This window comes from Corapipo altera, unplaced genomic scaffold (assembly GCF_003945725.1).
Source record: "Corapipo altera isolate COAL_440 unplaced genomic scaffold, ASM394572v1 2b, whole genome shotgun sequence".
In the NCBI taxonomy this organism is placed as follows: domain Eukaryota; kingdom Metazoa; phylum Chordata; class Aves; order Passeriformes; family Pipridae; genus Corapipo; species Corapipo altera.
Window position 1 is genome coordinate 24,550,838 of NW_020884874.1, and position 12,894 is coordinate 24,563,731.

Here is a 12,894-nt window from a genome sequence, read left to right on the forward strand (position 1 = left end):
GGTCCCCCCCCTTTGCTCTTTTATCTGCTACTCATGTTTTTTCCATTCTTTTGAGTAACAGGGAATTAATTCCTTTGTGGATAGTTTCCAAAAGGTCTGGTGGGCTTGTGCCTGATTATTTATTTATAATCTTGCCTGGCTATATATTTTATTTGGCAGTTTTATGTAGAGATTTGGCTTTAGTGTTTTGTATCTGTTTTAATTCAGGCCATAGAGGCCTCACAATAGGAAACTTAATAAATGAGCTAAAATAAATAAAGAAGATATTTAAATACTTTCACACCACACACGGGTAAGAATAGAGTTCTTGCAATAAAGCATTTCAGTGATAAATGAATTCACAGGCTCAGACAAGAAGTAAGCATCTAAAGGCGCCGTTATCTAATGCCTTTCATCTGAAAGGACTCTGGATGACTTTATTATATAGCTTTATTTATAAAAGGGAGATAATAAAATAGATTAACAATTTTAAAAGATCCAGCATGCTATTTGTACTAGAGTTTCTCATATACTTAGAAGTTTTAACAGTTTTTTGATGTCAGATGGTTTGGCATCCTTGTGACTGAGATATCCTGCCTCAGTCTTTTATGCTTGACTTGGTCACTTACTGCTGGGATCCTTCACTGACAAAAACCCTGCAGAATGGAGGAAGCAAACAAAGAGCTTCTGCTACAACTCAGCTTCAGGAATAGCCTGTCTCCAGGGACAGATCAACTCCAGCTATCTTCAACACAGAGTGCTACTACTATAGACATGCAGCGGCTCTCGCAGCTGTGTAAGGCATAACAATTTATCAGGGCTGGCAGCAACAACTCAAAGGAGACAGGCAGCCGGATCTCATTCCTTAGTATGGCTCATTCCTTAGTACCTGGGCTCCACGTATGTACCACTTTGAGCAAAGCATAGTAATGAGCATATTCTACAGCTGCTGCTCAGGTAACTGAGGGACAAATATAACCCACTGGTACAAGCTACCTGTTTATTTTTACTAGTTCTGACAGTAGTGCCCCACACAAAGTCCAGTTGTGGCAGAGTAGGAGCCAAAGGACTCAATTTTCTCTTAACACTTGAATAAGATATTAGTTCATCTGAGTAGAAATGCTGGCCATCACTGGTCTAGATACACTGCACTTCTCATCAGTACCTCTGAGATATGTGGTATAAAATAACAGGATAATCCCTTCGAAAGACACGCACTGCTTCCAGAGACAATGACAAGAAGTGACAGGAAATTTCAAAACAGCATCCAGAATTATTAGCTTGCTAATAACCACCCAAAAATGAATACAAATTGGTGAGCAGCCTTCCATCAAACAATTATGTGATTGTCATGACTGGAGATGTTCCAAAAATTTTCAGTTAATCAAAAAATCATCAAAACCAAGCTTCTTATTTTCAACTTAAACTATTACTGGCTCACAGAAATAGAAAATCTGTGCCTTCAATTTTATCTGAAGTATTTTCAAGGTTTCCCCCCTTACTTATCCAAAGTAGTGAATGAAGAAAGCAGCAGACTACTTTCTTTCAGTAGAAATACAAAAAGATGAAGAGGAGTGAGTAAAATGGCTTTTGAAAACTGTATTTTAGGTGAAAAGTTCAAATACTCTCGATCTGTTAAAAAAACCCAAACAACACAAACACAACAAAAAATCACACACCAAATAGAAAGCTGTCATTATAAACACACTAGCTTAATATTTTACATAATCTAACATGTTCCACTAAAAGCAGTACCATCCTCACGAATATTTTAAAAACAATAACCCAACGTTCACTATTAATGAAAATTTTGATTTCACAAGAATAGTAGCAAATCTATACTGACTGAAGTTATCCATGAGTGCCACAGCACAGTATGATGAAATTGTTATTGCTAGACACTTGTAAAAACAATTTAGAAAATCAGCCACCAACACATAGGACAGTGAACCCAAAACAGCATTCTCTGCAACCAACTGGAAGTATAAAAGTTATTTAAAAAGACATTTTAGCCCCCTTTTTAAAGCCTCCTGTACATTTCATGCACCTTCTGTTGAGTATTTTATGGGCCTCTGCCTCATTCCGGCAATGTAAGGGCTTTAAAATGCAGCCTTAAGGATGATTTATTTAACAGTAGCAACTGTTTACTCAATAAATTTGCTCCCCATGTGTATTCAAAACTCACCTTCAGTGACATTCAAGATAAAAAGTTAACACCTCAGAGTTATCACTATAAAGAGAAAAGATAACATACTTTTTACTGCTTTCAGAACAAAAGGAACATCTTTACTCATAAATGCAACAGTTTTTTCCATTAAACTCACTCAGACCTGCTGGAAATACCACGTTGGACAGATGATATAGGAGAACAAACCTACATTAATCTACCTTGATTACTCATGAGGATTAAAAGCTCAACTCGATTTTTCAGACCGCGGTGGTATTTGCAGTACTGGTGAGAATACAGTAAGTTGGCTGATAAACTGCATTTCTCAAGCAATTCTGGAGTTAATTGACAATAAGAAGCTTCACTCCATTTACTATCTGACTTCCTTCTAGCTTTCACACCTACCCAAGGGAGTCACACTACCATGTTTCAGATTCAATTAAATGCCTGTGATTCTCAGTCTTAATAATTGCTGCCGCATATAAGTACCTCACAGAATTTTTTTTAGAGCACTTTAAAAAGTCAAGCTCAAAAGGACAAGTTAGATCTGACATCTCTAATGTTATCATCAACAACACTGAACTCAATTATTAAAGCCTTCCATTAACAGGAATTATGTTATACATCCTCTGGGCACAATCCACATCCTTACAATTGTTCTGAAGCTCCGAACGGGTGATTTCTTAGCTCATAAATTGACTGAATCACAGAGAGCTGGATGTAAAACCTAGCTAAAAATCTCCTTACTCCAACTGTTATACACCTAAGTTTTGAGCTTTCAAGGTAGCTATGCTGTTCATCGAGGAATCCCTCAAGATCAGTTAGATATATACCAAAAAACCCCACTATATTGATGCCCATGTGCTGTGGGGTCAAATGATCATGATCAACCTCTGAAGATGAGTCATGAAAATTTATTTTTAAATTGGCTTGTGAAACCAGATTCCCAGAAGAACACCAATATTAGACTGACATGGGTAAATGCCAAGAAATGCTGGCTACCTCTGTGGAATTATAGTAACTGATCTTTTAATGAAAATTAATTGATTCATCTTCACAGTTCCAAAGATAATAAAATGATAACCACCATTAATAAGAAAATGAGAAATACATCCTGGTTATGGTGAAAAGCTATGTTAAAAAAACCCCAATTCTCCACAGCAACATTCAGCTGCCTAACCATGAGACTTGACTTTCCTTCATGCCATTCACTGCATACTTATTGTCTTCCAAAAAAAAGTAATACAGAACTTATTAGGGCAACTTTCCCTCATCCACAGGCACTGAACAGATGAGAATTCCAAGGAGCCAAAAAGGGGAAAAAAAAGTATGTATTCGGGTAGTTGAAAACTGAATCAAAATACGCATGCACTGACACATTCAAAGAAATGAACCGGCCTGGTAAATCAATTGCAGCTAATGCTGACATTTCATAACTTCTGATAGCCTAATCTTTCTATCTGATACTCAATGGCTGTCTGACAAATTGCTCAAGTTTTACAAAAGAAATACAAAAAACCTATGTGTTGCTCATGACATCCACCATCAATCCACAAAACGATGAGCAGGACTGATATCTACTATCTACATTTAACCAGGAGCTATTAAAGTTGTCATCTCTGGTTTGGATCACTACAGAGGATGAAGCTATTTTGGCCACATCTGGTAGCTGTTTATGAATTCAGGACATCAGAACCATAGGTCCAACCTCAAAGCCTGGCAGAAAGTCACACAGAAAAGCAGCAGGCAGGCTTGCTCTCTCTCTGCCTCCTATCCCCTTGAGGTACTCCTGTGTCTTGCATCCAAACAGTCCCAAATTCCCACCCTACCGACCCTTCAGGCTCATATCCATTTCTAACTAAATTCTGAGCTGTTTCCCTATTCTCATGAAGGCTGCTATCAATTAACATGCAATTAATTACATATTAGAAGCCTACATCAAATTAGTAAAACCCTCGGCTTGAACAAATGCCAATAAAAATAATAATGGATGCTCACCATGTAAAACCACCTATTTTTCAACAGCACACAGTAATAATATTGGAAAGCTTACAATTTCTAGAGAGTGAGTAGAAATAATACTAGAAATCCAGGTGCTACTAGTATTTGCACTAGTAATTTAAATATAAAATTTTAATAGCAAGGTATTTCTAATACTACTAGCAGTATTACAAAAGACAATCTAAGAAACTAGAGTGACTTCAGTATTAAAAAGCTTTCAAATTTTTGTCCTGAAGATTACAAATGTAAAGGTCAGAAGAAACTTAAAAATAACAGCTGCCCAAAACCATCAAGTTTAAAATCTTTTAACTCTTTGTCTTATTATTTTCAAACAGGAGACACGCTTGCAACTAAACCTCAGTGTATTTCAGTGTAAGAATCCCATGCTCAGAAACTACCTTGAAAAACTATCTCAAATTAAGTAATAAAATGCCTAGTGCATAGCAAGAATTTTTATTCTGTGTATATGTAACAAAAAAGTGCTTCTAGTTTCATTTCAGCTATTGTCATTAATTCTTCATGCACCAAAAAAGGGGAATTTTAGGAAAGAAACACTGAAAGCACTGAACAGCCACAGTAAAATCAGATTTCATTTCCTTCAAAACAAAACAGATGAATAGGCAAAAAATTAGGACAAAAAGTTTACTCCTTCAATTAGTTTGTGAATCGTTCCTATTCACAGCAGATTTGAAAAACTGTTAACCAGAAAATAAGAATATTCAAAGGTCACTAAAAAAAATGCTATGCTCTCATTTAAAATAGTATCCTAAGTTACGGCATGTCTCATCTATTTGCACTTTTATCAAGCTTCATATGAATTTTAGCTCAATAGAGAACATTTGTTTCATACTTTATTAAGCTAGATGAAACTAAAGTATGAAACATCAGAAGACTGTAAGAGGTCCCTAGATCAAATGGTTTAATTTCTTGTTAGTGTACTTTTCTGTGGAACAGAACTTTTCTATGGTTGTTATTTTTTCAACAGCTTTACTTACACGATTTTTTTTAATCTCACAATATATATTACAGCTCTTATATATATGTAAGTAAAGTAGAATACTAGATGGTTGGAGTTGGAAGGGACCTTTAAAGGGGTTCTGCCTGTCATGGGCAGGGGCACCTTCCACTAGACCAAGTTCCTCAAAGCTCCATTCCACCTGGCCTTGAACACTTCCAGGGCTGGGGCATCTGTAACTTTTCTGGGCAACCTGTTCCAGAGCCTCACCACCCTCACAAGGGAATTTCTTCCTAATATCTAATCTAAACCCACTCTCTTTCAGCTTAAACCCATTACCCCTTGTCCTGTCACTGTATGCCCTCGTAAAAAGTCCCTCTCCAGTTTTCCCTCTTCTCTCTTTAGGTACTGGAATGCTGCTGTAAGGTCTACCCAGAGACTTGACTTCTGCAGGTTCAACAGCCCTCTGACCATTTTTGTGGCCCTCCTCTGGATCTGCTTCAACAGGTCCATGTCATTCCTAAAACATGTAGAGATGTAAAATTCAACTTCTTTGTATTATGTTTTCTAGTCTTATGAACATGTTGAAGTTCTTCCAATCTGACAAACATGTTCTGATTATTGTTACAGTTATGCAAAGCTGCATAAAGAGTAATTAAAATAAGAACGAGACATTATGAAAATATTCTGTACGTACAGAATCAAAATTACATGTATTTGTCCCAAATGGTAGTTTAGGATCATCTGTTTTTAGAGAAGGCATCTCCCTCTCCCATTTCAGAGATTAAATGGCTCATTTTAGTTGTTAGCAGCAACTCAAGAACTTCAGGATGGAAAAGTGACCTACACCTGTAATTACTGACACCTGCTTGCCTGCATTAAACATAGTCATCTCCCTGGCCAGTGTAATCACAACTACATATCACTTCTTCACTCTGAGGCAACTAGGGGAAGCTGGCTGAGGGAGACAATTATCACACATACTCAGTGACCACAGAGATTAGAACTGTTACCACAATTAACCCAATGAAATTCCAGCCTCAGGCAGGGCCTTTAATAATACATAATAACATTGTGTCAAAACCTAATTTTAACATGTTTATAGGACAGAATGACTTTATGGCAGCCATAAGACATAATAACAAGGTTGCATAAGTAGTATGTATTAAAACGACAATACTCTAATTTGTTAAGCTCCCTGCTGGATTTGCTTCTTCTGGAGAAAGAACTTGCAGCAGGACAAATTTTGTCATTATGAACAACTCTTAATTTGAAGCACTGCTTCAAAAGACTTCTGATTTCCCTCAAACAAGAACATCTATGTCTATGCCAATACATATTTCTCAATAAACAAGTTTGCATTTTTATAACTTGCATAAATATTGCTAATGTTCAAGAAAGCTTATGACATGCAGACTTCTCTCTCATGTGGAGTGTGGAGTCTGGAATCTCTAAAGAAGATCTGAAGAAAGTATTGGGGGTATTATTCTAAATACTGGAATAAGTAAGAATGCTGGAAATGCAATAAAGTTTAAATGAAACATGTAGATGATGATGATGATTTTTCATAAGAAAACAGCAATTCCTACTCTAATATCTATGATCAGTGGGGTCTCTCATGGGCAAAAGCTGCATTGCTAAGATGACACGTAAAAAAGCATTTATTTTATGCACCAATAAACATAACTTAATGACTGACTTTGTACAGTAAAGCAATCTGAGCCTGTAACCGAAACACCAAATGCTCTTCCATTTCATACACTTTATTCAGTATTGGTCCCATTTAGGTCATGAAGTATATGCCTAACATACTACCAGAACAAGAAGTGACATGTAGTGTCAAAATGCAGCCTTTCTTAGACACTTAGTCCTCCGCATACTTTTAAGACACCTTATTTCAAGGAACTAAACATTTTGATCATCCATTCCTTACAACACTCTTTATTAACTAACCAGGCATTTAACATTCTCACTTCTGTGCAGCATCATATGCTCCCAGAATACTGCTCAACTGAGGAGCAAGGTATTTGTCTATTATCAGGCTCAAAAAACACTGCACAGGACCAAATTAGAATTAGGGGAAGGAAAAGAAGAAACAGGACACCTTTTCCTTATGATAATTCTAATATAACTGCCTTGTCATATCCCTTATAAACTAAGCTCTCTAGTATACAATCAACACTCCTTTTACCAAAAGCAGAGCATCAGAAAGCAGTTTCTTTGCATCCTCGACCGAGCCTTCTGGGATATCTTCACATGTGCATACTTTACAGATAAGGTCATTCCTCAAGGAAGGTCCTCACTAGGGTAGCTAGAAATTATTAATACCTCCATTTTTAGTATTTTGTAATCAAATAATCAAGACTATTTGATTCTCCTTCACACCTCTTTTTTTCCACTGACATAATTTTCTATTGTGTCTCTACCTGAAGAATGACCGTGATATTCCTTTCGGGGAAATCCTTTTTTCTGTGAAACTCAATCTCCCCTAAGTCCTCCAGGTTCAAGGCTTGAGAGCTGTCTCTTCCCTGGGTGGGAGAACTCTCTATCATTTTTTTCACTTTACTCAGAATTTTTTCTTCAACAGACTGAAATATTCCCTCTTTCTCAACTTCTCCAGGACCTCTCGCAGGTCCTTATGTTTGGCCCCCTCTTCAGGGCACCACTCAAGACACTAGCTTCAGGACGTCACCATACTGCTGATAATCAGCTTTCTGCTGCTGGCCATTATCCTCTCTGGAAACTACATCTGTGGAACTGATTGCTGCCTTCTGCTGGCAGTGAAGGTCAGATCCTCCACACATTTGCTCAGCTTCACAAAAGCCAGCATCATTCTCTGCTTGAACAACATTTCCGAGACTGGTTGTACTCCAGCTACACCTGTTCCTCCTGCACATATTCAGGTACATACTTATCGTAGTGTGCATCTGCTGCTGCAGGTTTCTTCATAGTTTTGCCTTATCTTTCCTCGATGAAACAGTTACTTGCCATTCTCTCATTTTATAAGCAGATGAGCCAACTCAGTAATTAGGGCACTGCTACTTTGTGATTCAATTTCCTACAGAAGTCTCATTTTTCATTGTCTACATTTAGCATTTTTTATCACTTTGTTTTAAGCAGGGCTGTAGATTTCTATAGTTTACAACAGACTTATGCTCTGCAGCTGCTTCTAAAACTTTTCCAGCCGCATGGTTTGTGCCACCTAAACAGTTTGTTCTCTTCTTCAGATCAATGACAATTTTCCTTCCTAAATTCTGTTTCTCTTGTGAAGTTACCCTCACATGCAACAGCTTCGACTTTCTGCTTGACTACTTGGAAAATCATCTGGATTTCTCCTCAGAAAAGAAGCTTTCTCCTTCCTCTAGCACATCAGTTTGTTCTCTCATTTTAGCCAAGCTTGAATGGCTTCTCTATACACTTTTGTATATTCACCACTTCCTGCCTGTCTTCAAGAGCTGTTGTTTTGCTATTGCTTCACCAATCCAGGTGCAAAGAATTTCACTTAGATTTACAAATAGATTTGTATTACAGAGTCACAGAGTGGTTGGGGTTGAACCTCTGGAAGGTTCAAGCTCCCTGCTCCAGAAAGGGCACAGAAATGCTTGCCCAGGACTATGTTCAGATGGTTTTTGAATAATTCCAAGGATAGAGACTCCACAACCTCTCTAAGCTACCTGAGCCACCTGCCCTCACAGGGAAAAAATATTTCCTGGTGTTCACAGGGAACCTCCCACTGTTTAGTTTGTGCCCTTTTCCTCTGTCACCAGGAACTGCTAAGAGCCTGGCTCCATCTTTTTGCACCCTCCTTTCAGGTATTTATATACATTAATAAGATCTTACTGAGCCTTCTCTTTGGCTGAACAGTCCCAGCTCTCTCAGCCTTTCCTCAGCAGTGAGGTGCTTCAGTCCTTTAATCATCTTTGTGGCCTTTCACTGATCTCTGTTGTACTGGGAACCCCACCACCACCTCTCCCAGAACCAGATACAGTCCTCCACATGTGGCCTCACTAGTGCTGTGCAGAGGGGAAGCATCTCATCCCTCAGCCTGCTGACAATACTTCTTCTAATGTCACCAAGGACACCATTTGCCTTCTTTGCTGTAAGGGTTACATTGCTTGCTCATGTTCAGCATTCTGATTAGGGTAAACAAAACCATATTTTCTTCATTACTAAAGGCATCTATGTACATATCATTTCCTTAAAATGCATATAAGGATACTATTTTCCAGCATACTAGTTTGTCAAATATTTCCAGAACTGAAACATCACAATAAACCAGCACTTCTTTTTGAAAATTCACAAAACTTTCCCCAATTTAACTTTATTTTCATTACTTCCCATAACATTTTTATTACACAAGTGGATTACTTCCCTTTAAAGAAGTTCCTAATGCAAAGAGAATACTGAGAACTCCCTCAGAAGTTCACACATGTTCAGAAAAGATTGCTATCAGAGCAGAGATGGTGGTTCCCCAAGGATAAGTGCCTACAAAATTTTTTTTGTCTGTCCTACTACATTCTAGCTATAGTTGACAAGTAATTACTTGATGCTCTACGTTCCATTATATTGTGAAATGCTTATGGTTTGTAATGGGTATCTTCAGACTATCTGTAACCTGATGAATTCCTTTGGGAACTGTTTAAACCAAGGCAGTGTCCTTAATGATTATTATGCCTCGGAAATGCCACCATAAAACTCAATTTCTCCATCATTCGGATGCTCAGTATGTATGTATGCCTATACAAAGTCTTCAGAATTACACACTGAGCTCCTGATTCAGCACCTCACTGTGAAAGTGCTCATATTCCAAGTTTAGGTATCAACTGTCTAACTGGTGAGTAATCTCACCTATTCAGTGCATCAACAGGTCCACATCATTAAACTTTTCTTAAAGAAAATGCATTTATTTTCCTTGAACATAGAAATTATCATGCTGAACAATTGCTTCTATCCAGAGCAATAGAGTATCTTCACCCTAATTCAAAAACAAGAAATGCCCCTCAGGTGTATCATTATCTTAAAATATGCATGTTGTTATCTTTCATCGATTTAACATGAATAAAAGCTTAGGGCTAATTTCTGATAAAGGTGAGCCTGATTACACTTCAAACTTTTTTGAGTAGAATTACAGAACAACAAAACTGTAGCAACTTGTTACGGCAGGGTAAACTTTAAAACTGCATTGATGACTCACTTACAAATATAATTGATTCTGTTTAAAAGCTGACAACACTGGTTTCATGTCATATATTCCTTTTTTGCCCAAGTTCGAGGGTGATTTTCTAGATGCTTATTAGCACAAACCAGGAAAATTCTCATTTGAAAATTTCCAAGCTGATGATCCTTTACAGTAAACAAACTGTGTTGCATGACCTACAAAAATAACTTTCAAGAAGCACATCAATGAAGCATTACCAACTCTCATTACTCAACAATTGTAGCAATATTGGATGGTTTGCTTCAAAGCCACACAACTGCATAAGAACAAATATAATCCTGTACCTTATTAAGAAGAGACTGCACTGAGCAGTCAATGCCCCCTGAATTTGAGAGCTCCTACAGAGGCTCGAACTCTGAGGCCATTGAGAAAGGTGGATAGTCAGACAGAAAGAGCCAACTATTTGTGAAAGTAGAAGCTGAGTGTGGCTGGAAAAAAATAGTATCACAAAGAAATAAGACACATTGAAAGTGGTCGCACTTCTTAGAGTAAAAAAACTATGCAGAAGGTGTACTGGAACAGTTTAGGCCATACCTTGGCATTTGTATACCGATATAGGGCTTGGAAATGGGAAGCAGCAGGTCTGCTATTTGTCATTTAAGGGGAGAGGATCAATCCTTTCCAGCTTACTGCTTCATTTATTTTCTTTGCTAATTCTCTTAAGAGAAGGCTATACAAGGCACTTTTGCATGCCACAGGACATGTGTAAGCTTCATCAAAAGTTGAAAAGATTGGTAAAAGACTAACAATGAGGTTTAAAATGCATTTTGGCTCTTTTAATACTTACTTTAAGAAATTAAAGCGCTCGAGCACCCAGCCCAAGTGCAGAGCAGACAGTTCATGAGGGTATAATAAGGAACCTACATGAAATCCCAATGTTTGTCCTTTCTGAAAATATGCAGTCAGAAAAGTCTGGCAATACTAGTCATGATACAAATAGAACAGAGCCAGCACAGTTAGGCACAGATCTATTGTCCTACAAGTCACTTCCGACTAATTCTGCCTCTCTCTGTAGCACTATTTTTCTGTAGCCATAATAGTTTAAGGACAGAGGAAAGGTATGGTTTGTAGACAGATTTAGCATTGTCTCTGATAGGAGGGTTGTAAAAACTAGTGAAGCTTTCAGAAGACAAGTCCTTCTTCAGAACCTTGTATGCCCAAAAGCTTGCCTGTCTTTTCCAATTACACTAGCTTGCTTTAACAAAGAGATTGTATTTCTGCCAACAAATATCTTGTCTTCCGTGTACAGTGACAGAAAAACAGAAAAGAGGATCTGCAGTACCACTGCAGTTTACATCAGTGTATGTCTTGTACCACTGAGGCTTCTACAACCAAAAGGTATCATTGTGGTATCACTCTGCCTCAAGTAGATATTTACACTGTTCACCTGTAACAACTGTTACAGGTGTGTCTGAAGGTAACAGTTGATACAATAGATCCATGCTGACAAAACTCACATGCTGACTTGATTTTTCTGTCCAGGAATCATAATAAAAATCACATTTAAGTTTCAAATACAAGTTACATTAAAACAAAGTTTAAACAAACAAAGTTTTCCAGTACTGTTTTTCTGTATTATTACCAGTGACCTACAAAGCAAGAAACACTACTGAAAAAGGGGTTTGTTTGTTTGTTTGTTTGTTTTTAAATTTATTTCCCACACAAGCAATAGACTTCTGGAAAGAATCTGCTCTGCCAGATACATACAAGCTCAAAGAGATGGGACAGCATAAAGAAAAGCTTTCTTTTTAAAACATGAAAAACAATTCGTAAGCTCCTTCCACTCTAAAACAAAACCAAACCAAACCAAGAACTGTGCAGACTTCCATAACTAATGCAGTATGAAAAGAAACATATATTGAATATTTTTAAAGGACAGCATCCCTTTAAAAAGGTGTAACTAATTCATTTGACAGTCCAGCTGAGATATGTTTACATCCCTATCTACTTCTAAATCCTGTGCTAAATGAAACAGGGTGGGTTTTTTACAGGAGTAGACATGCACTTGGAACACTCAAATAATGACAAATGTAAATAAATTAGCAGTTTACTTTATGTTTACAGTAAAAAATGTTATATATACTCAATAATATATTCAGCATGTTACTTAATTCACTGCATCTGAATTTGCATATTCTTGGAATACTTTTCAATGCTTCAGTCCAGGAATTAGCACACTGAATCTTATTAAATATATCAAAGATGTCTTTTCAGTTAGCACAGTCAAAAGAAAATGTATACGTGCAAAACATTTTTTTAAACACTAATAATTTAAGAAACATTAAGTGCCATAGAAATTGTTACCATCTTAATACACTAGACACAACAGAAACCATTAAAAAATACCTACAACAGCACCATCCAACCAATTTGATTTGCAGACATTTTACAAATATTTCACTGGAAGGGAAGATCCCTATAAGGGTCATTGAAGCCCCATAAAGATAAGTTTGGGCTTTTTTCTAATTATCCTTTACAGATCCCCTTGAAAATCTCTCCCCAGAAAATTCAAGATGGATTAGATGCTGAAAGCTGGTGTCTCTGCCGTACTACAAAAATTATTCAGCCTGGTAC

The 12,894-nt window shown here is 37.3% G+C and overlaps 1 protein-coding gene across 6 annotated transcripts in view; it reads right to left on the reverse strand.

Annotated features, from left to right (window-relative positions):
- The window catches only part of TULP4 (tubby like protein 4), a 158,650-nt gene that overhangs the window by 109,076 nt on the left and 36,680 nt on the right, over positions 1–12,894 (reverse strand). Inside the window, exon 2 of one of the 6 annotated variants that reach the window (XM_027634095.1) lies at positions 2,165–2,209. The exons of the other annotated variants lie outside the window; for them this stretch is intronic. Within the exon in view, the coding sequence (XP_027489896.1) occupies positions 2,165–2,176 (12 nt within the window). The 5' untranslated portion in view covers positions 2,177–2,209. The remainder of the gene's footprint in view (positions 1–2,164; positions 2,210–12,894) is intronic. 6 annotated transcript variants of the gene reach the window in all.